This window comes from Mustela putorius, unplaced genomic scaffold (genome assembly GCF_011764305.1).
Source record: "Mustela putorius furo isolate JIRA1106 unplaced genomic scaffold, ASM1176430v1.1 tig00000129_pilon_pilon_pilon, whole genome shotgun sequence".
Lineage (NCBI taxonomy): Eukaryota > Metazoa > Chordata > Mammalia > Carnivora > Mustelidae > Mustela > Mustela putorius.
The window spans coordinates 51,287,434-51,309,683 of record NW_025421290.1 but is presented as its reverse complement, the minus strand read 5'-3'; the positions used below and the strand labels follow the sequence as shown (position 1 = coordinate 51,309,683).

The window sequence follows — 22,250 nt, the reverse complement described above, 5'->3', positions numbered from 1 at the left end:
TTCCTCCCCGCCACAGCGGAGGGGAGGCTGATCTCTGAGGTTCATCTTGATGAGAGGCGTGGTGCGGTGATGGGCACAGAATGAGTTAAAGGAGGCAGCAGAGGAAAGAGAATGGAACCGAATTCTGTCCTGAATTAGGACCCGTGAGGACCCACACTTGGCTGGAATCAGGAGATCGGGCCACAGCCCTAGTTGTCCAGGGTGGGATCTCATCTGTTCCCCTGAAAAGTGGGGGTATCACCCCGTCCACCCGCCTCCTAGGAACATCATGAGGGTCTGTGGGCAGGAACTGGCCCTGGGTTCCACCCCAATCCCTGGGGGGCCCTGTGCCAATGGCTGAGGCTTGGGGGAGCCTTCTGGGGAAAGGGGCTCAGCCAGAAGTTGGAGTCTCCTATGGCCACTGCATCACTGGGGCAGGCTGGGGCTGCTCTTTATCTGGGGCCCAGAGCCCAAGGACAGCAGGAGGTTCCAAAGCCTGGGCTATTGCCCCAGCTGCCCTGTACCCTTCGCCTCCAAGGTCACAGATGGACTCACGGGCCTCACTGTGTTGGGTCATCCCCCGGCTCTGCTCCTATCTACCTCCTCCAGGCAGCCTCCCAGTCCCTCTCCCAGGGACCCTGCAGGCCTCAGCTCTGCACTCCCCACAGAAGGCCACCCCAGAGGGTGGTCACCAGGCCTTTCCAGAGAGGATTCTCTTGCTTACAGGCACCCCACAGGCTCTGCTTCTGCAGAACTCTGGAGCCCAAGCCCCCACAATATGTTAGCCACCCCGTCTCCACCTTCGATGACTGTGATTCCAGAAGGGGCAGTATCTGCTCAGGGACAGAACGGGGCTCTTCAGACGCGCAGATGGAGAGCACCTTCCAGTTTTCAGACAAAAATAGCCACGCAGGTGCCAAGTCTGTCCCCGAATCAGCACAGGCTGCTCCTGGCCCGGCTGCAATCCCCCTCTACGAGTAAGAGACTTGGGGGGGGGCTTTAATCGCTGGGTGCCTGACAGCTGCGGACCACATGGCTCCAGGTGCGCCCTCCGCAGGACACAGCCTCCTCCCTGCTCTTCCTGGTCCTCAGACCAGTTCGCTCCCCGCTGCTCAGCCAGCGTTCTGGGGCACAGACCACACAGTAATCCCTTTGCTACCTCCTGCCTCTCCCCGGGGCCTAGGCAGCTTCTCAGTAAGTGGAGCTCAGCTGCATGAAAAGGGGTACGAGGACACCCCAGGAGGTGGATTTCACAGGTCCCGATGGAAATCCTGGTCTTCATCTGCCTCCCCCCTCCCCAGGGGGCCTTGAACTTCTGGATCCTGCCAAGGGGGTGGGGGGCTCTGTGTCCTGTGGCTTTCTAGCCTCTGCCTCTAGCTGGTATGTTATCCAGTCTCAGCCTGGCCCCCTTCGTGGGAGCAGAAATTGCTACCGCCGTGCCAGCATCACACCTTTGCACCTCAAACCAGAAGGATGGAACCTCCCATCCCCCACCCATCAATCAGTGTCCCAGGTCAGAAGCCCACTGGGACCCCCACCTGGCCAGGAGCACAGCCTGCACTGCTTGACTTAGCTGATAGGGCCCACCCTGGGAAGGGGCTGCTGCAGGGTGGGGAACGGGAGTGGAGGCTGGGGGCAGCCACAGTCCTCTCTGCAGGCGGCTCTCTGAGCTCACTCAGCCCTGTTCCCCGGGGCAGCATCCCAGGGGCGGGGGTGCAGCAGGGCACCTCCAAGACCAGACTGTCCACGCCAACACTGGTCTGGCTCACCCAACCGGGTTGTTAAAGCTCCCTGGGGCCCGTGTCCCACCCTGAGCTGGCTTCCTCGTTCCCTCCCGCAGCTCCCGGCTGCCCATCACGCCTGTCTACGTAGGAAGTGCAATTATGAACACTGGTTTGTTTTTCTTTTTAAAGATTTTATTTATTTCTTTGACAGAGAGAGAGATCACAAATAAGCAGAGAGCCTGGCAGAGAGAGAGGGGGAAGCAGGCTCCCTGCTGAAGAGAGAGCCCGATGCAGGACTCAATCCTAGGACCCCGAGATCACGACCTGAGCCGAAGGCAGAAGCTTTAACCCCCGAGCCACCCAGGCACCCATGAACACCGTACACACAAGTTTCTTCTCTTAGTAGATGTCCTGGTCCCCGTATGCTCTGGTGGATTCACAATCATGTTTGGAAGAAGATGGTCACTGACCTCCTCCCACCAGAATCGTCTCTGTGTTGGCCGAGCCCAGGACACATGACTCCAGAAATGCTCAGGAGAAAGGGGACCTGGAGGCAGGCGGCCAGCCAAAGATGGGCTTCGAGGGTCAGCCTGGGAGCAGGGGACTCCCAGCCCACCCAGGCAGTCACTGCGCCCGTCCCCTGCGCAGAGGTACAGGCCAGGCCTGGGGAGGCCAAGCCAGGCAGACGCAGGCCCAGCCGCCCGCAGAGAAGGCTGGCTGTCAGCCCAGCATGCATTTGGTATCCCGGGACGAATTCTGCCATGCTCGGCTCAGTTCTGCGGGGTAGAAGGGGGACGAGGTCGACACCAAGGAAGGAAATGCACAAATGCATATATCCCCCCAACAGGCTAAAAAGGAAAAACCCCAGCCTTCGGAGAGTCTGCGGGCAAGCATCCCTTGGCTGGGCTGCGCCTGGGCCCCTGTCCACTTCCAGAACACAGAAGCTCTGCACAGACAACCCTTGTCCTGTGTGCTCACACCCTTTCTCCACGAGCTCCATCCCACTTTACAGATGGAGAAACTGAGGGTAGGAGAGGGGAGACCGGTGGCTGGACCAAAGTCAAGGGCCCACTTCAGTGGTTCGGGAAGATTAAAGCATTTCCCCCACGTCCTCAGCTCTGGAGGCGAGATTCAGAAAGAGATCTGGCAGGGCTCATGGAAATTTTCATCTATTGATTCCTTCTAGAAGCTGCTGACCCATCAGACATAAATCTCGTTCCCCTTTTCCAGGACTACACATCAACTCCACCTTGTTCCAAAACGCCAGGAGCTCCTTCCGCCACGCTCATTAGCTCTGAGTCGGGAACCCGTCAGAGCAGGCCTGCAGGAGCTGCTGTGACAAATGGCCAGACAGGGGAACCCAAACAACAGCTGTCTCTCCTCTCACGGTTCTGGAGGCCGGACCTCGGAGACCAAGCTGGTGCACTCTGAGGCTCGAAGTGAGGAGCGTTCCAGGCCCGTTCACCTCCTGGTGGTGCCACGAGCCCCTCAGCTCAAAGACACATCAGCACAGCCTCTCTCCTTGTCACGAGACTTCCGTGGACCTGTGCTGCAGATCTCCCTCTCCTTTCCAAGGACACTTGTCGTTGGATGTTGGGCCCCTCCTAAATCTAGAATGATCTCATTCCAACATCCTTAATTACATCTGCAGAGTCCCTGTTGCCCGGTGGGGGCATGCTCCTGGGCACAAGGACTCAGGCCAGGGACACATCTGGGAGTCCCACTACGGTCAGCCTGTCTCCGGGAAGCAGACTGCTGACGCTTCATTCTATAGATGAGGGAAGTGAGAGATGGAAGGTTCTCAGTGTGGATCCGTCCTAGAGCCTGGCACGTGCCCTGTCGCCGCCTCGTCCTGGCAGATGTTGTTTTGGAGACAGTCAAGATGGGTCAGATGCTGCCTTGCCTGCTCCGGGAAGGTGAGCCGAGGGCTGCTTTTCCTGTGTTGGCCATGCCCGTGGAGGAAACTCCTAGGAGAAACTGAGAGTAGACTGGCAGGTGCCAGGGGCTGGGGTGGGGGACTCCTTCCGGAAATGTTCACTGACAGGCAAAAGGAGCTCCCCTGCTAGGCCATGCCCTCCGCAGCTCAGTCCTGGTGTCAGGTGAGGCCTCTCTGGGGTGAGGGCTCTCTGGGGTGAGGGCTCTCCGTGCGGGTCACACTGGCCCAGCCCCTCTTCAGCAGCATGGACCAGTGGGAAACTCCTGTGAGCCACAGTGTCATTTAAAGTGGCCTTATATGGGCGCTTGGGTGGCTCAGTGGGTTAAAGCCTCTGCCTTCGGCTCAGGTCATGATCTCGGGGTCCTGGGATCGAGCTCCACATCGGGCTCCACATCGGGCTCTCTGCTCAGCAGGGAGCCTGCTTCCTCCTCTCTCTGCCTGCCTCTCTGCCTACTTGTGATCTCTGTCAGATAAATAAACAAATTAAATCTTTTAATAAATAAATAAATAAATAAAAAGTGGCGTTGTAGCCACAGTAAAAAAAAGTACAGCAAGTGAAATTAACTTTAGTAATATATATACACATTGTTGTTTCTTCAGCAAATTTTTTTAAAGATTTTATTTATTTATTTGACAGAGATCACAAGCAGGCAGAGAGGCAGGCAGAGAGAGAGGCGCCCCCAGAATTTTTTCTAAAGTAGGTTCCACGCCCAGCATGGAGCCCAACGTGGGGCTCAAACTCGCAACGCTGAGATCAAGCCCTGAGCTGAGATTGAGTCGTCCGCCTAACCAACCGAGCCACCTAGGCGCCCCCACCCTTATTAGAGTCAGCTCCACGCCCAGTGTGGGCCTCGAACACACAGCCCTGAGCCCGAGTCGCATGCTCTGCTGCCTGAGCCAGCCCGCGCCCACAGCCTTGACTCCACGCTGCAGCTGGATGGAAGGGTCTGGCCAGGGGCCCTGGGCTCGGTGGAGAGGCCCCCAGGATGCCTCCGGAGATTCCAGGGGTGCCCCGACTCCACGTAAATAAAGCTCTGAGAATGGAGCCTGGCAGAGAGCAAGAGCTGCTTCCTGTTCCCGTAACTGGTAACGGGGCCAGGGGCCACAGCTGCATCCCTCGAGCACCTCTAATGGCCAAGGTCCACCGTGCCAGGCAGCCCAGGCAGCTCATGGAGGCTGGGGTGGGGGCAGGGAAGACAGAGGCGAAGGTGGCCACAACTGTGCCCCCACAGGGATTGTGTCCTCCGGGCTGGACGCCTCCATGACCAGATGGTCAGATTCTGGAGGTTGCCAGATGCAGCGGGACCCTGTGCCGGCATGAGGTCCCACCTTCTGTCCACAGTGCAGGAGCTAGGTCCGGGCAGGTGGCTCTGAGGTGTCCTGCCATGTTCCTGTCAGAGTGGACATCCCGACCACCGCAGCCAGGCTTGGGAAGGCATCCAGGACAGACTGGAGTGGTGCTTTCTTTCTAAAATAAAAATCTTGGGGGTGCCTGGGTGGCTCAGTGGGTTAAGCCCCTGCCTTCGGCTCAGGTCATGATCTCAGGGTCTGGGATCGAGTCCCGCATCGGGCTCTCTGCTCAGCAGGGATCCTGCTTCCTCCTCTCTCTCTCTCTCTGCCTGCCTTTCTGCCTCCTTGTGATCTCTCTCTGTCAAATAAATAAATTTTTTTAAAAAATCTTAAAAAAAAAATAAAAATCTTGGGGCACCTGGGTGGCTCAGCCAGTTGAGCATCTGACTCTTGGTTTCAGCTCGGGTCATGATCTCAAGGGGCCAGAGGTGGAGCCCCCGGCGGCTCTGCACTGGGCTCCGCACTTAGCAAAGTCGGAAGGAGATTCTGTCTCCCCCCGCCCCTCCCCCTGCACGCACTGTCCCGCTCTCTCGCATTTACTGACTGTGGGAGACAGAGAGCGAGCTCCGTGTGAGAGCGAGAGCGTGAGCAGGCGAGAAGCAGAGGGAGAGGGAGATGGTCTCCAGCCGACTCCTGCTGAGCTCGGAGCCCAAAGGGGGCTTGATTCCCGGACTCTGTCATCATGACCTGAACCAAAACGAAGAGTCAGACGCTTCATCAAGTGAGCCACCCAGGCGTCCTAAATAAATCCACAATACACATGCACGTACATAAAATAAATAAAAGTCTCGTTTGCCCACTGGTTTTCCTGGCAAATGGACTAACCTTCACAAGCCTGTGCCCGCGGCCTACAGCTCTGGCCCCGTGTTCCCCTTCCCACTCTGCGCCAAACCGTGCAGCTGTCCCGACGGCCAACTCGCCTTTGGGGGTGTGCTGCGCTGGGGGCAGGGCTCCCGGCCCCCAGACAGCAGCGCAGAAACCCCGTCCGGGAATCCACCGAGCTCATCCCCTCTCTCATTCCCTCCTCCGGGGGCTCCTCCTGTACTCTTCCACCCCAGGGCGGACTGGGCACAAAGTGGACGCTCCTCGCTGCAGATCAGTAGCCGAGCAGCTACCAGTGCGGCTTCCGACAGCCTGAACGTCCCTGCCAGACCCATCGGTTCCTTCTCCGCGGGGAAAGGACAGAAACCAGTTTCCTGGAAGGGTCTGAGGAGGGCGTCGCCCTGCGGGGAGCGTGGCTGTCCCCAGCACGTGCGCACAGGACCCTGGGGGCACAGGATGGGCAGGGAGGCCCAGGACGGCGCCGGGCACCCAGGAGGTGCTCGTGAGCGTGTGCGGAGGAAATGCGGACGCGAAGACCGTGCGCCCTCGCAGAGCTCCGAGCCGAAGGTCTGAGGCCGGGGCTTAGAGGCCGGAGCGGAGACGGGGCCCAGGCGGCGGATCTGGAGACAAACCTGCCTCCGCTACGACATGGGGGACTCTGAGGACTCATGCTGACGGCAATAAGCCAGTGCTGGAAGAACAAGCACTGGGGGCCTGGCTGGCTCAGTCAGTAGAGCACGCAACTCTTGATCTCGGGGTCACGAGTTCGAGTCCCGGGTTGGGTGTAGAGCTTACTTAAAAATAAACATAAAAGAACAAATACTGTGACTGCACTCACATGAGGTCCTTAGCATGTTCAAACTCACAGAGAGAGTGGGAGTGTGGGTGGCCAGGGGCTGGGGAGGGGGACAGGGGTCAGTGTTTAATGGGGACAGAGCTTCAATTTGGGGAAAAGGAGACAGTTCAGCGAAGGGACCGCGGTGGCGGCTGCCTGACAGCATCAATGTGCCTCGGCCGCCGGCTGCGCGGAGAGGGGCCCTCACGGGACTTCCCGACAGCGGGGGGAACGTGGCCACGACGCGAACCCGCAGTGCCCAGCGGTCCCCTCCTGTGAGCTCTGTGAGCAGGAGCCCCAGCCGCCCCCGGGACCGGGCTCCGGAAGGGAGGCTCCCCATTGGTCTACACCTTCCTGCACATCTCCGCACCAGAGACTTGTTAAAGGGTCCGCAGAACATGACTAGTCGTGTTTTACTTTGTTTATAAAAAAAGAAAAAAGCAGCGATGCCCATCTGGCTCAGTTGGTAGAGCACGTGACTCTGGATCTCGGGATTGCTAAGTTGGGCCCCGCGCCGGGTGCAGAGATTACTTAAAAATAAAACCGAAGCAGTCCCTGGGTGGTTCAGTTGGTTGGGCATCTGTCTGCCTTTGGCTCAGGTCATGACCCCAGGGTCCTGGGACTGAGTCCCATTTTTGGCTCCCCACTCAGTGGGGAGTCTGGGTCCCTCTCTACCTCTGCTCCTCCCCCACTTGTGCTCTCTGTCTCAAATAAATAGAAAAAAATCTTTAAACACACACACACACAGAGAAAAAAGCAAGGTGTCCTGCCATGGGGGGAAGAAAATCATAGAATACAAAACATTACCATACAATTGCCGGCAAGTTTTGCTATTTCCCCATTAATCAGAAGTCTGAAATAGTCTTCGGAAACAACAGAACAGAGGGCTGCTGTGCAGGACCCAGGATGGTTCTCTGCTCTCTGCCTCCTCTGGCGGAAGCCCCTCCCACAAAGACAGCCGCTGCCCCTCCAGGGACCGGCCAGGAGGGCTGGCCAGAAAAAGGGCTCGTCCAAGCTGCACCCTGGGAGGGACAGAGACTTTGATCATGCAACGCCAAAGCCAGTTAAGCCCGATGCCTGAGCACAAGGCTTCTCTGCAACCAGGACGAGGTTTTCTAGAAGGAGCTGGCGTGACGTCGCCAGCACAGAGTGAGTGCAAGCGTGGGGACACTCGGGGATGGGCTAAGAGGAGCGTCTCCCACGCTCTGCTACTCGGTGGATGATTCTTGAAGATCCACTGTGTGCTGACAGCTCTGGGACACACAGGAGACCAACCAGTGTATCCTGCTTGAACTCTGGACTGGCGCCAGGCCTCCTGACTCTTGACAAGAGCTGGCTTTCCACCTTCCCCTGCTCAGAAACCAGCCCCCTGGCACAGCTCTGTTAGTCACTCTACAGTGAGTGTTTGTGGGCCAGCCAGCCGTGTACCCCCACAACCCAGGGAGCCGAGGCCTGCTGATGGGCCCTGAGGCAAATGAGTCTGCTCTAGAAGGCCAGTCCGGTGGCACTGTGTTACAAGGACACGTCACTGTACCTCTCAGAGGCAGACTTGTCCAAGATACCAGGACTACAACCCAACAAGAAACAACACTGCAATCAGACTTCCTATTGTCAGTGACCCCCAAGTCCTCGTACTTCTGATGGCTACACCTGGATTTTCTTTTCTTGGGGAAACAGGAGCAAGTCAGAAACCAATGCGGGGCACCAGGCCGGCTCAGTTGGTAGAACACGTGACTCTTGATCTTCGGGTTTTAAGTTTGAGCCCCATGTTGGGTGTAGAGGGTACTCAAAAATAAAATCTTGGGGCACCTGGGTGGCTCAGTTGGCTAAGCGTCTGACTCTTGATTTCCACTCAGGTCATGATCTCAGGGCGTGAGATCGAGCCCCACATCGGGCTCTGTGCAGGGCATGGAACCTGCTTGGGATTCTCTCTCCCTCTGCCCCCCCCAACCCCATGCTCTCCGCAGCTCTCTCTCTAAAAAAATCAATCAAATAAAATCTAATCTAATCTAAAACAAAACAAAAGTCTACAAATAGCACCTAACACATAGAGGGGGAGAAACTCAATTTTATTTTACTTTTTATCTCAGAAAACAGAAACATTAATTTTTTTTTAAAGATGTTATTTACTTGATACAGAGAGGTCACAAGGAGACAGAGAGAGGCAGACAGAGAGAGAGGAGGAAGCAGGCTCCATGCCCTGCACGGAGCCCAATGTGGGGCTTGATCCCAGAACCCTGGGATCATGACCTGAGCTGAAGGCAGAGGCTTACCCCTCTGAGCCCCCCAGGCGCCCCCAGAAATATTAATTTTTAAAATAATTAATTTATTTATTAACTTATTTGTCAGAGAGAGAAAGAGAGAGAGAGCACAAGCAGGGGAAGCGTCAGGCAGAGGGAGAAGCAGACCCCACTGAGCAGGGAGCCTGATGTGGTACTCAATCCCAGGACCCCAGGATCATGACCTGAGCCGAAGGCAGAAGTATAATCGACTAAGCCACCCAGGTGCCCCAGAAACATTAATTTATCAGAGACACATTCAGGGAAAAGCAGTGTAAAATACATCATGGAGATAATCTTCATTCTGTAATTATTTAAAGCCTACAAAAATACTTTACATGAATATGGCTAGGGTAGAAAATTATCTTAAGGGGCACCTGAGTGGCTCAGTCAGTTAAGTGTCAGCCTTCATCTCGGGTCATGATCCCATGTCCCAGACTCCCTGCTCAGTGAAGAGCCGAAGAGCCTGCTTCTCCCTCTATGGGCTGTTCCCCTTGCTTGGGCTCTGTCTCCATCTTCTCTGTGTGAAATTAATAAAATCTAAAAAAAAAAAAATCATCTTAAAACAACCTAATTTTTTTTAACTGAGTATACATATTTTTTTTTAAAGATTTTATTTATTTATTTGACAGAGAGATCACAGTAGGAGAGAGGAAGGGAAGAGATCACAGAGAGAGAGGAAGGGAAGCAGGCCCCCTGCTGAGCAGAGAGCCCGATGTGGGACTCGATCCCAGGACCCTGAGATCATGACCTGAGCCGAAGGCAGCGGCTTAACCCACTGAGCCACCCAGGCGCCCGAGTATACATATTTTAGGGTCAAAATCACCTTAATAATGAAACATTTGCATTTATTTGTGACCTAAACTAATGTTTACCACAATCATTTAAACTTACATTTCTAAGATCCAAGGAAGAAGAAATGAGCACCGCTATTTCCCGTTCGTTTGCTCAGAGCACTCAAGAACCTCGTACAGGTAAACAGTACGAGTCGGGTGAAACGTGACTGTAGCCGCAGGACAGCACCCAGATTCCCAGGAGTGCGGCTGCCATAGGTCCTGAGCCGCTTGGACTCCGCCTCCAGTGCTCACTGCCTAAGTACCATGTAATTTATGTCAAGTGGAAACAATTTAAGAGAACCCCTTGGGTCGGTGGAAACGGACCTGTGGGTGCTCCCACCAGCAACTGTCAAAGGAAGCTTCACTTTTATAATTTTTACTGTAAGGGTGCCTGGGTGGCTCAAATGGGTTAGGCCTCTGCCTTCGGCTCAGGTCATGATCCCAAGGTCCTGGGATCGAGCCCCGCATCGGGCTCTCTGCTCAGCAGGGAGCCTGCTTCCTCCTCTCTCTCTGCCTGCTTCTCTGCCTCCTTGTGATCTCTGTCTGTCAAATAAATAAATAAAATCTTAAAAAAAAAAGATTTTATTTATTTGACAGGGAGAGACACAGCAAGAGAGGGAACACAGCAGAAGGAGTGGGAGCTCGATCCCAGGACGCTGAGACCATGACCTGAGCTGAAGGCAGAGGCTTTAACCCACTGAGCCACCCAGGCGCCCCGCCCCTCAAGTCACTCTTAAAAGCAAGCATCCTTGGAACTATGACAGGGTCCTGTGGCCTCAGAGCTGAGGGGTCCTGATGGGGATAGGACCTGGAGTCTATGCATGGCATTCTGTCACCTCGGTCGCACTGCCTGCCCTGTGCCCGCCCACGGCCTGCCCACTCTTAGAAGGCAGCAGCTGGCCCAAGAGATCCATGCCCCTGACAGACATCGGGGCATCGCGTGTTCCCACTACAGAGGTCTGGGTGGTCTGTTTCTGGAGATCTGTGGCTGTTGCTTCTTCTTCTTCTTTTGTTGTTGTTGTTGTTGTTTGTTTGTTTAAGTAATCTCTATGAGCCCAAAGTGGGGCTCAAACTCACAACCCTGAGATTGAAAGTCCCAGGCTCTTCCAACTAAGTCAGCCAGGCACCCCTGGAGGTCTCTGGCTTCTAATGGTCACCCACCCCCTACCTGTGACCAGAGCTCATTTGAGTAAGTTTCTGTTCCTTGAAATCCCAAGACACTTGCCTCATGAGGATGTCAGCGAGTAAACTGGGAAGACTGCCGAGAAGAGCAGCAGCTGGGGACGGGTCTCACATGAGGGAAAGACGGACACTGGAGCGCTACACCACCAGCCGAAAGGCAGCAGCCGTGGGCTCAAGGTCCAGGAAACAAGCTTTCTGGAACACCGGGCTAACTAAGAACCCAGAGACAACGTGATCTCAACAGCTCAGAGTGGGATCCAGGACACACGTGTGTCCGAAAGGCCCTTCACCAACAGGACACACGTATGGCTGTTCAACAGTCCCACAGGCTACAAGATACATGAGCTTTTCAAACCGTCCCCCTGTCTTCGCACAGTCACACAGATCACGGCGTGTCTCGCACCGTCCGTGACGCTGCGCTCACACACACACCTCGACCACCGGCTGAACTCAACTTTCTGGAAGACCGATTTTCTTTCAGATGGTCTGCTTGTCCTTTTTTTTTTTTTTAAAGATTAATTTTTTTTTTTTAAAGATTTATTTGAGAGAGAGAGAGCAGCAGACTCCCCACTGAGCTCGGAGCCTTGATCCTGAGCTGAAACCAAGAGCTGGATGCCCAACTGACTGAGCCCCCCAAGGGCCCGGATGGTCCACTTGGCTTCGCTGTTCCTACAGAAAGTCACCCTCAGAGTCCGGAGGAACTGACAAGCGAGGAGGAGGAAGAGCAGCGTCACACCGCAGGATGCCACGCACGCCACTGTGACGCCGTCCCCGACAGAGACAATCTTCTCGACCTTCACGCCAGCCAGTGAAGCTGACGGGCTACAGGAGGATGCGAAGCTCGTGCCCGGCCAGTTCTCGCTCTCCGCTGTCTCTGAGGACGCACCCAGCACCACATGCTCTGGTGACGAGCGGAGAATCTAAGCTCCGCAGTATGGTGTAAAGGAAGGACCCAGGCGTTTCTACGGAACCCCAAGTTCCATGCAGTCTGGTGCACACATGCCACCCTCTGGGCACCCAGGTTAGAGCTCAGGGCATGGCTATGCCCACGCAGCTTCCCGGGGAGATGCGGCAGCATTGGCGACGTGCAGCACCGCGGCCCTCCTGGGCAGACATGCACCCCATTCAGCCATGGGCCCTTGAAAGTGTCCCTGGAAGGAGGGGGTGACATGCTTCCTTTGGGTTCTGAGTTTTCTCCGTGGAAATAATCTTTGCTCCCAGCACCTTAGAAGCCACAGAAGAAATCGGGGCTTAAGACTGTATTATCAGGGCGCCTGAGTGGCTCAGTCAGTTAAAGCCTCTGCTTTCGGCTCGGGTCATGATCCCAGGGTTCTGGGATTGAGCCCTGCAACAGGCTCTCTGCTTGGCAGGGAGCCTGCTTCCCTTCCTCTCTCTCTGCCTGCCTCTGCCTACTTGTGATCTCTGTCAAATAAATAAAATCTTTAAAAAAGACTGTATTATCATGCTTTGCTCTGCAACAGAAACTGCTCACCAAGTAGCTTCTGGTTAATTCCACTTAACTCATCAGGCCTCAGAGGGCAGGCTTGCTAACAAGGCCTGGCTCCGAAGGCCCACTCCCTGCTGTCAAGGCAGGTGTTGTCTTCTCCTGCAGGCCGTGACACCCCGATGTCACAGGGCTCCAGGATCTAATACTAAGAGAGCCTCGGCATTTTATAATATGCAATCTTATTTTTAAAGTAAACTCTGCTCCCAACGTGGGGCTTGAATTCACAACCCCAAGATCAAGAACCACACACTCTACCAATGATGCCAGACAGATACCCCCATACACTCCTATTTTAAATAATACTGATTTAGGGCCACTGGCTGGCTCAGTCAATAAGCATATGACTTTTATCTCGAGATCCTGAATTCAAGCCCTATGTTGAGTGTATAACATACTTTAAAAAAACAGATAAATGAAATAAAAATACAAAGATTTTGAGAGGTGCCTCAGTGGCTCAGTCAGTCCGACTCCTGGTTTTGGCTCAGTTCATGACCTCAGGGCTGTGACAGCGAGCCCTGTCTCGGGCTCTGCACTCAGCGGGGAGTCTGCTTGACATTCTTCTTCACCCTCTGCCTACACCCCTACTTGCTCTCTCTGCAAATAAATCTTTTTTTTTTTTTTAAGATTTTATTTATTTATTTGAGAGATCCCAAGTAGGCAGAGAGGCAGGCAGAGGGAGAGAGACGGGGAGGGAGGCTCCCTGTTGAGCAGAGAGCCCGATGTGGGACTCGATCCCAGGACCCTGAGATCATGACCTGAGCCGAAGGCAGAGGCTTTAACCCACTGAGCCACCCAGGCGCCCGTTTTTTTGTTTTTGTTTTTGTTTTTTTAATTTGAAAACCAGAGGGACCTGATCCAGTAGCCAGCTGTTCAGTAAAGCTTTGGAAACTGAGGCTCTACCTCACTAGAGTAAATGGATGAAAGTGCTCCAAGGGGGCTCTACCATCAACCGAGGTCTCTCTGACAGAGGAGCCGCACTTGCTTCCACGTCCACAGTTGCAAGCGTCCCCGGACAGCTACAGCTCGTTAGGGCATGGCCCGGGGTGTCCAGGACTCACAGCCCGCTGGGCCCAGGACAGCACAGCGCGTATGACTGCAGCCAGCTCCCAGTGCGCTCAGCGGCCAGCTGCCAAGTCATTCCCATCAGTGGAGGCGAACATGCAGGTCAGTGTGCACTAGTATTTTTATACTGTTCTACTTCAAACTGGTAAATTAAAAAAACACAGAACACGGGTACACGGTGCTTGGGTTTTATTTAACATCATGTCCATGACCCAGGGCCAGCTTGGAATCCAGAGTCAGGGCAGGCACACAGCCCGTGGCTCACCAGGCCCCCTGTTCTGCAGTCCACCCTGTGCTGACAGAAGCCAAGGGGCCCCCATAAAGCAGGCGTGGGACTCAGCTCACTTACAGGTTTCTAGAGCCCTTGTGAACGGATTCCCAAAGCAGCCGCTTCTCCCAGAAACTCGGCCCCCGATGGTGGGTGGGTCAGAGTGGGCAGGTCAGGGTGGGCTCCTCCATGCTGTCTCCTTTGGTTTTGGCCTAAGCTTGTTCCAAACCCTCTCCAGGGCCACTCTTCCCATGCAGAAGGTGATGGCAAAATTACGCTGGTACCAGTCTCTGTATAGAGAGAAACAGGAGAGACACATGTGACACCCCCCCAGGAAGTGCGGACTAGTGCCCAGGCCTTGGAGGGGAGTTCCCAGCCAACAGGAAAGTCCTTCTGACCCTCCACCTCTCCCCACGGTCTCTTCCCAATGGGCCATAAGAGCCTTCCTTCCCCCACTGGTTTGAATAAGACCAAGAATAAGGCTCAACAAAGTGAGTGCCCCGTGTTACCCAACCCCCACCTTTTCCCATTCTGCTGCAGCCCTCTAGTTTTTGCTAAAGGACTCCGAGAGAGAGAAGCCTGGGGCGCCCAGAGTCCCGCGGCATTCCAGGAGAGAGGCGACTGCTGCGAGATGGGAGTATAGCCCCGGGGCCAATGGCCGGCAGGACTCAGCAGGGACCATCCTGGTGACTTCACGTGCACAGGCAGCACGAGGCAGAGCACTCTGCGGACGTCAGGTAACTCACCACACGTGCCGGCATCATCAACTCCACACCCTCCTTTCTAAATGATCTGAGTTTGGGCCACTTGTGTCTCCAAGCAGAGAGTCCCAGAGCTGCTTGTGCAAATACTGGGATAGAGTTCACAGTCTCGAGCTCCCCTGCCCATGAGTTACTGTACTAAACGTGCTGGAAATTGCATGCTGCTGAATGGGCCAAGCTCGGGAGGTTTCCAAACAGAATGCACACATTCCAGACTCTTCTTTTAAGACTTTTTAAATTTACTTATTTGAGAGAGAGATCATAAGTAGGCAGAGAGGCAGGCAGAGAGAGAGAGGGGGAAGCAGGCTCCCCACTGAGCAGGGAGCCCAATGCGGGGCTCAATCCCAGGACCCTGAGATCATGACCTGAGCCGAAGGCAGAGGCTAAACCCCCTGAGCCATCCAGGCACCCCTATTTTAGAATCCAAAGAATACAGCTGGCTGCCTACCTATACCCAGAGGTGACTGAGCTTTTCAATATTGTTATGACTGCAAAGACGTTTGCATATTTGATGTGTATTTTAATCCACAGTGGTCATTTCCTTTATGCAGCTGAAGTGGCTTCAACCCTGGCCTGAGCCCCTCCAGTTGGCTCCAGTGCTGTTTTCCTATGACCCTGCTGGTCTCTAAGCCTCCACACTTGGACATACAAGGTGTCTCAACTCAGCTGGCACTGTTCCCACCCCAGACCAGCTTCTCCACAGAGTCCAGGTTCCCTTTAGTGGAAAGCACTGTCCAAGCACGAGGGGTACAAACTGTCATAGGGTTGCCACCCGAGTATCTTTAAGCTATCAATTTTATTTAAAAGTGTAAAAACTAGGTTTATGGCAACATCTACCTTTAATATAAACATAAATGTCACTAAATACAAATAAAAAAATAATCCTACCTTATACAGATATAATATTCAGATTTTAAGAAAAAAATACTTACCTGTTATAATACATGTGCTTCAGAAAATTTTTACTTAAAAATTCCTTGTAGAAGTCAGCCATTTCTTCTGCATCTAATGTTGCTTTTTGGCCTGAAAATTAATTTCAATTTAAACATTAAGATTTAATGGGGAAGACCCACAAACTACTATTGATCTAACAGAGATCAGCAAGGCTGCAGGATATAAGATTAAGATACATATATCAACTATATTTTTCTACACACCAGCAAGAAACAAGCCAAAAATGCAATTAAGAAAGCGATTCCAGGGGTGCCCGGCTGACTCGGTGAAGCAACCAACTCTTGATCTGGGGGTCATGAGTTTGAACCCCATGTTGGGCACAGTTCACTTAACTGAAACATATATACATATATACATATTGAAGAAAACTATTCCATTTATAATAGCATCAAAAATAATAAAGGACCCAGGAATGTATTTGAGAGGAAGTGTTAAGACTTACACACTGAAAACTACAAAACACAGCTAAAAGAAATGAAAGAAGACACGAATAAATGGAAAGATATTCCAATGTTCATGGTTTTTAAGACTTCACACTGCTGAGATGAACCTGACACACAGGTTTAATACAATCCCTCTCGAATCCCAGCTGGCTTTTGGCAGAAACTAACAACCAGACCCTAAAATTCATGTAAAAATGCAAGGAAGTGGGGCACCTGGGTGGCTCAATGGGTTAAGCCTCTGCCTTCGGCTTAGGTTATGATCCCAGGGTGCTGGGATCAAGCCCCGCATCAGGATCTGTGCTTAGCAGGGAGTTTGCTTCCTCCTCTCTCTCTGCCTCTCTGCCTACTTGTGATCTCTCTCTCTCTCTCAAACAAATAAATAAATAAAATCTTTAAAAATAAATAAATAAAATGTACTGACTAAATCAAGGAGATGAAAATTTGTGCCTGTCCTTGTGTCAGCACCACACCATCATTTTTTTTTTATTAAGATTTTATTTATTTATTTGACAGACAGAGATCACAGAGACTGGCTCAGTCAGTTAAGTGTCTGCCTTCAGCTTGGGTCATGATCCCAGAGTCAGGGATCGAGCCCTGCATCGGGCTCCTTGCTCAGCCGGGAGCCTGCTGCTCCCTCTCCCTCTACCTGCTACTCCACCTGCTTGTGCTCTCTCTCTCATTCTCTGTCAAATAAATAAATAAAAATTCTTGGGGCGCCTGGGTGGCTTACTGGGTTAAACCTCTACCTTCAGCTCCAGTCATGATCTCAAAGTCCTGGGACTGAGCCCCGTATTGGGCTCCGAGATTGCTTCTCCCTCTCCCTCTGCCTGTCTCTCTGCCTATTTGTGATCTCTCTGTCAGATAAATAAATAAGATCTTTTTAAAAAAATTCTTAAAAAAAAAAAAACCCATCACAACAACAAAAAAGAATAACCCACTTTAAAAACGGGCAAATTGGGCGCCTGGGTGGCTCAGTGGGTTAAGCCGCTGCCTTCGGCTCAGGTCATGATCTCAGGGTCCTGGGATCGAGTCCCGCATCGGGCTCTCTGCTCAGCAGGGAGCCTGCTTCCCTTCCTCTCTCTCTACCTGCCTCTCCATCTACTTGTGATTTCTCTCTGTCAAATAAATAAATAAAATCTTTTAAAAAAATAAATAAATAAATAAAAATAAAAACGGGCAAATTAACTGAATAGGTATTTCTCCAAAAAGCACAAAAGAGACTTGGTATCACTAGTCATCAGGGAAATTCAAATAATCAAGTCAGTAAGATACCACTGACACCCACCAGGACAGCTAAAATCATAGGCCGTAATTTAGGATGGTTAGACAGACAGCAGGACACGTTGGGGAGAACACGGGAAAGCTGGAACCCTCATGTACTGCCGGGGGGACCGGGGGGACGTCATACAGGGCAGCACTATGGCAAGGAACCTGGCAGTTCCTCAAAAAGTTAAACACAGGGTTACCATATGACCCAGCAATTCCACTTGTAGGTATGATACACAATCGCTCACAGCAGCAGTCTTCATAAGTCAAAAAAGCAGAAACAACCCAAATGCCCATCAACTGATGGACAAACAAAATGCGGTCTATCCCCACCAGAGATTATTATTCAGCCAAAAAAAATCTTTGAAATCCTGGTCCATGCTACAGCATGGACGAAACCTGAAAACATGCACTTAAGGGAAGAAGGCAGACACACGGGCATCTCGGTGGCTAAGTTGGTTAAATCCGACTCTTGATTTTGGTTCGTTGGTTAAATGCCTGACTCTTGATTTTGGTTCAAGTCATGATCTTAAGATCACGGGATGGAGCCCCACGGCAGGCCCTGCGCTCAGCACGCGGAGTCTGCATGTCCCTCCCTCGGCTCCCCCCACGCCCTGCCATTCACACGCACTCTCCTTCTTTCAATAAATAAACATAATCTTAAAAAGAGGAAAAGCAGACACAAAGGCCACATATTATATGTTTCCATTTATCTGGAAAGGTCCAGAACAGGCAAGTCCATAAGGACAGAAAGCAGATTAAGCGGCCATCAGGACCCGGTGGGAGGAAGAAAACTGACTGACAGTGGGAACGGGCTTTCTTGTGGTGACGAGAATGTTCTGGAATGAAATATGGTGATGATCGCACATATCCTGTGAATGCTGACTACTACTAATTGTAAATAAAATGTGAATTTTAGGCGGACCTGGGTGGCTTAGTTGTTAAGGGTCTGTGTTTGGCTCAGGTCATGATCCCAGGGTCCTGGGATCTCTGCCTGCCTCTCTGCCTACTTGTGATCTCTGTCAGATAAACAAATAAAATCTTAAAAAAAAAAAAAAAAAACCTTCTACAATCAAAAATACCGTATTTAACTTTTAATCCATAAATAACTGATTTTTAATAATTAACTTCTTGAAATACTTGGAACCTATTTATATTATAGGGGCCATGAATCCAAATTTACTCTTTCGGGCCAGAAGCAGATTCTCCGTCATCGTTAATTAGAACAGACCTCTTCCTCCCTCAGTCTGCAGGACCCCGTACTCGTGTACTCTGGGCCCATGGAGGCGACACGCCTGTGTTACCCCCCACACCACCATCACCGCAGCCTGGAAACGGTTGAAATGCTAACAGAGTGGGTGCCTCCCCTTATGGTGTCCCTTTCCTTGATACATTCTTTCCTGTTTCATTACCAAGTTAATTAAAAGATCTGATTTAAGCCCAACCTTCCAGTACATGGTAACGCCATCTACAGGAACTCTGTGATATTAATGACAAGACTCAAAACCACCTCTCCCACCTGTTCAGAGAGTGGTTATGTCACAGCCTCCCTGACCCTGACGACCCTGACGGCACACTCCTGAGGCTGGCATGCCCCTCCCTTAGGGCTGTGGCAACTGTGACCACGGTCCGGGGCCAGGACAGCACAGGGCAAGCTGAGAGCCACTGGGGCAAGATCACATCAGACAAGCGCCGGAAACCCAAGTCACTAGGCCAGAATCTAGGCCCCTCCACTTACTGTGTCATTTTGGTTACATACTTTGCCCTCAGGTTCCTCATCTCTAAAATGGCAAAAGTCGCAGGAGCCACTTCGTTGGGTCATGGTGGGAACTAAAACACAAGACGCAGCAGAGGACTCAGCGTAGCACCCAGCGCAGCTGCGGGCTGAAACTGTGAGCCGCTACTCTCCACGTGCTGTCAGGACCGGACCCAGCATCCTTTCCCGCCGGCTCCAGCCCGCCAAGCCAGCACCTTGATGGCAGCCAACGGCAGAGCCCGCCACCATGTGGTCCGGCTTCCGCAGCTCTCCATCCTGAACTGATTCTGGCCAGACTAAGGATTAGCAGAGAGAGAGGGAACCGCGCTTTAGCCCAACGAGAGACATGGCTTTTAGGGCCAATGGTTTTCTGATTTTCCATGAGAATCACGTTTTGACAGCAGAAATCTGTTTAACAAACATTATGAAATGTTATTCAGGCCTAACACTGATGGCAAGAGAAAATGATCAAAGTTACTCTGGATCTTCTATCCAGAAAAGAGCAGGTGGCTCAGGGGAGCAGAGACTAATAGAGCACAGTGTTCTCGCCACATCGAGCACAGGGCACGGGGGACGAGGTGCGGAGAGTAGCCAGGCAGGGCCGTGGCGGCCTTCAATCCAGACCCAGAGCACAGCCGCCATTCTGTAGTCATGTGGAGTCTGAAAACCTAAGCTAAGCAACAAATGTCAAATTTGCCCTTGGGGAAGGATGGTCTGGCTGCACTGCAGAGTGAATTTGAGGCAGGAGTTGATAAACTACACCCACAGGCCAAATGCGGCCCACCGCCTGCCCTCTCGGAAATCAAGTTTTACTGGAACACACTCATGCCCATTAGTCTACGTATTTTCCATGGCCGCTTTCACACAGCGGCAGAGCTGAACAGCCGAGACGGAGACCCCACACCGCCCAGAAAATGAGACTACTGACTATCTCGCCCACTACAGGAAGTTTGCCGACCCCTGATTTAAAGACTGGAGGTCACAGAACCAGTCAGAAAGCTACCACCGCGGTCACAGAATTAGCAAGCGCCAGAAGGAAAGCGGTGTATCAGTCAGGGAGCGCTCCGAGTGCTGGGAAATGTGCAAGAGGAAATCCTCACAGAGAAATGGGGGGGGCTCTGAGGAGGGCTTCCGTGACGTTTACGACTCCCGGGGGGCTGGTGGGCACCAGCCTGAGCTGAGGTCAGAACGCACGGAGTGGAGCTGGTCTAGGAGAGAGACGGCGCTCTTCCGCAGAAAAGGCTGCAGAACCAGGGGGCCTTGGGACAGAAGTTCAAAGGTCAGAGGGAAGGCATCGATCAGCAAGACCTAAAATCAGGAGAAGGACGATCTCCCCCAAGGGGAACAGAGGGAGCAGGAGGAGGGCAGACCCACCATTACAGGCTCAGAGCACCTGTCCCAAAGGAGACCACAACTCGCCCCCGGGGTTTCTCTCCTCCCTTGGACATCCTTTCTTTGGGGGGAGGGGCACAGGGAGGGGCAGGAGGAGGAGCATCTCCAGCAGACTGCCCACAAAGTCAAGCCTGGCCTGCGGTGAGGGGCTGGGTCTCAGCGCGCCGAGATCGCGCCCAAGAGCCGGACACGGGACCGCCGCGCCGCACGGGCGCCTCCTCGTCCTTTCTTTCCGCCTGGCGCAGTCCCTCACACACAGCACGCTAGCAGAGACAGGACAAAGGGACGAACCTGATCCAGCTCTGGGGTCCAGGCCTCTAGCTTTCAGTCTCGAGCGAATAAATTCTTCTTTCTCCTAAAAGAAGACAAGCATCAGAACGCCCTTTCTTCGTCTGGCCATCTCCCCTGGGCTAGGACGCGCGGCTCGAGGGGTCCTGCAGATTTCTGAGAAAGGACCCAACTCCACACCGGTTTAAGCCGCCTGAATTTGGTTCGAAGTCCCATGCTTGAAGCACGATTTGAAAACTAGATGTTTACTAAACTCTGGGAGGTCCTGTCTATGAATCCAGAGCAAGATGGGTCAGTCCGTCTGAGACAGCCTGCCCCAACAGCTGGACATACAAAGCTTGAATCCGTTCCTCTGGATTCGCGCATTTCTCCTTCCTTCTCAGTAGTTCATCAACAGCGCGCTGCTGACAGCTCTGAATTCTCCGAATGAGATCACATCACAAACCCTATTTTCATACACACACACGTTCTAGTGCTGCCGGACAGGCGCAATACTGACTGAAGAACCCCGGCCGAGTCCGTTCTCAGACGCGCGGCAGAGGGAGGGCGGGAGGGCGAGGGCAGGGGTGGGGAGGGAGGGAGGAGGCAGGACCGGGACTCGGAACAGCAGGGGACTGAGCGCCCCCACGTGGCCGCCCTGGTTCTTTCTCCCTCCCGCAGCCTCTGCTCCAGGCTTACCTTGCGGAATGTCAAATTCTGCTTTGCCCAGAACTGTTGGTTCCATTCTTGTGTTTCTTGTCTTAATTGTCTTAGCTTCTGTTCCAACGGTGATTCGTTTTTGGGGACGTAGAAGTGAACGGGTCGAAGGTTTGAATGTTTATCTGGGGGTCCTATCCAATCATGGCAAGATTTTCTTGGAGGGCAGAATCCTGAGACCTTTAACAAAATGCACAGGGTTTTAACATAAACTAAACGAATCCCTATATATGTAACGAACAGTCTAGACTTATTAAAGTCCCCCATTGGCTTCCTCTGTTTAACACCACGTGTCAGAGGACACCAAGTTGAGGGAACCGTAACACTACGAACACGAGCAGTGCGTACAGCACGTTCTGCCGCGGCGCCGGGCTAGTTCAGCCTGAATGCAGAAAAACCACCTCGGGCTTACTTCGCAGCATATACAAAACTAACTCAAAATGGGTCACTCTAAAACTGTAACAACCTCTACCTTCTCAAACAGTAGACAGGGTCTACAATCTTACCCTAGGCAACCACTATTTAGCTACGACACCAAAAGCACGAGCCCCCGACTGGGAAAACACATGCAAATCTGAAAGAGGATTTGTTCCCAGAATATATAAAATTTCTCAAAAATCAGTAACAAGAAAACAGATGATCCAATTTTTTTAAAAAAAGATTTTATTTATTTATTTGACAGACAGAGATCACAAGTAGGCAGAGCAGCAGACAGAGAGAGAGGAGGAAGCAGGCTCCCCGCCGAGCAGGGAGCCCAATGTGAGGCTCGATCCCAGGACCCTGGGATCACGACCTGAGCCAAAGGCAGAGGCTTTAACCCACTGAGCCACCCAGGCGCCCACTACACACCTTTCAATATGGCCAAGACCACCCCAGAAGTGCCCAGCAACGCTGCAGGCTGCTGAAGACGCAGG

The 22,250-nt window shown here is 52.7% G+C and overlaps 1 protein-coding gene across 2 annotated transcripts in view; it reads right to left on the bottom strand.

Moving 5' to 3' along the window:
- Positions 1 to 13,686: 13,686 nt before the first annotated feature.
- LOC101688556 (cytochrome c oxidase assembly factor 8) overlaps positions 13,687 to 22,250 on the bottom strand; it is a 24,142-nt gene continuing 15,578 nt past the window's right edge. The window contains exons 2-5 of one of the 2 annotated variants that reach the window (XM_004754626.3): positions 21,319 to 21,516; positions 20,644 to 20,707; positions 15,474 to 15,564; positions 13,687 to 14,070 (exon numbers count right to left, since the gene is read on the bottom strand). In XM_004754626.3, coding sequence (XP_004754683.1) covers positions 13,953 to 14,070; positions 15,474 to 15,564; positions 20,644 to 20,707; positions 21,319 to 21,516 — 471 coding nt within the window. In that variant the 3' untranslated portion in view covers positions 13,687 to 13,952. The remainder of the gene's footprint in view (positions 14,071 to 15,473; positions 15,565 to 20,643; positions 20,708 to 21,318; positions 21,517 to 22,250) is intronic. The other variant, XM_013057367.2, reaches the window with a different exon arrangement.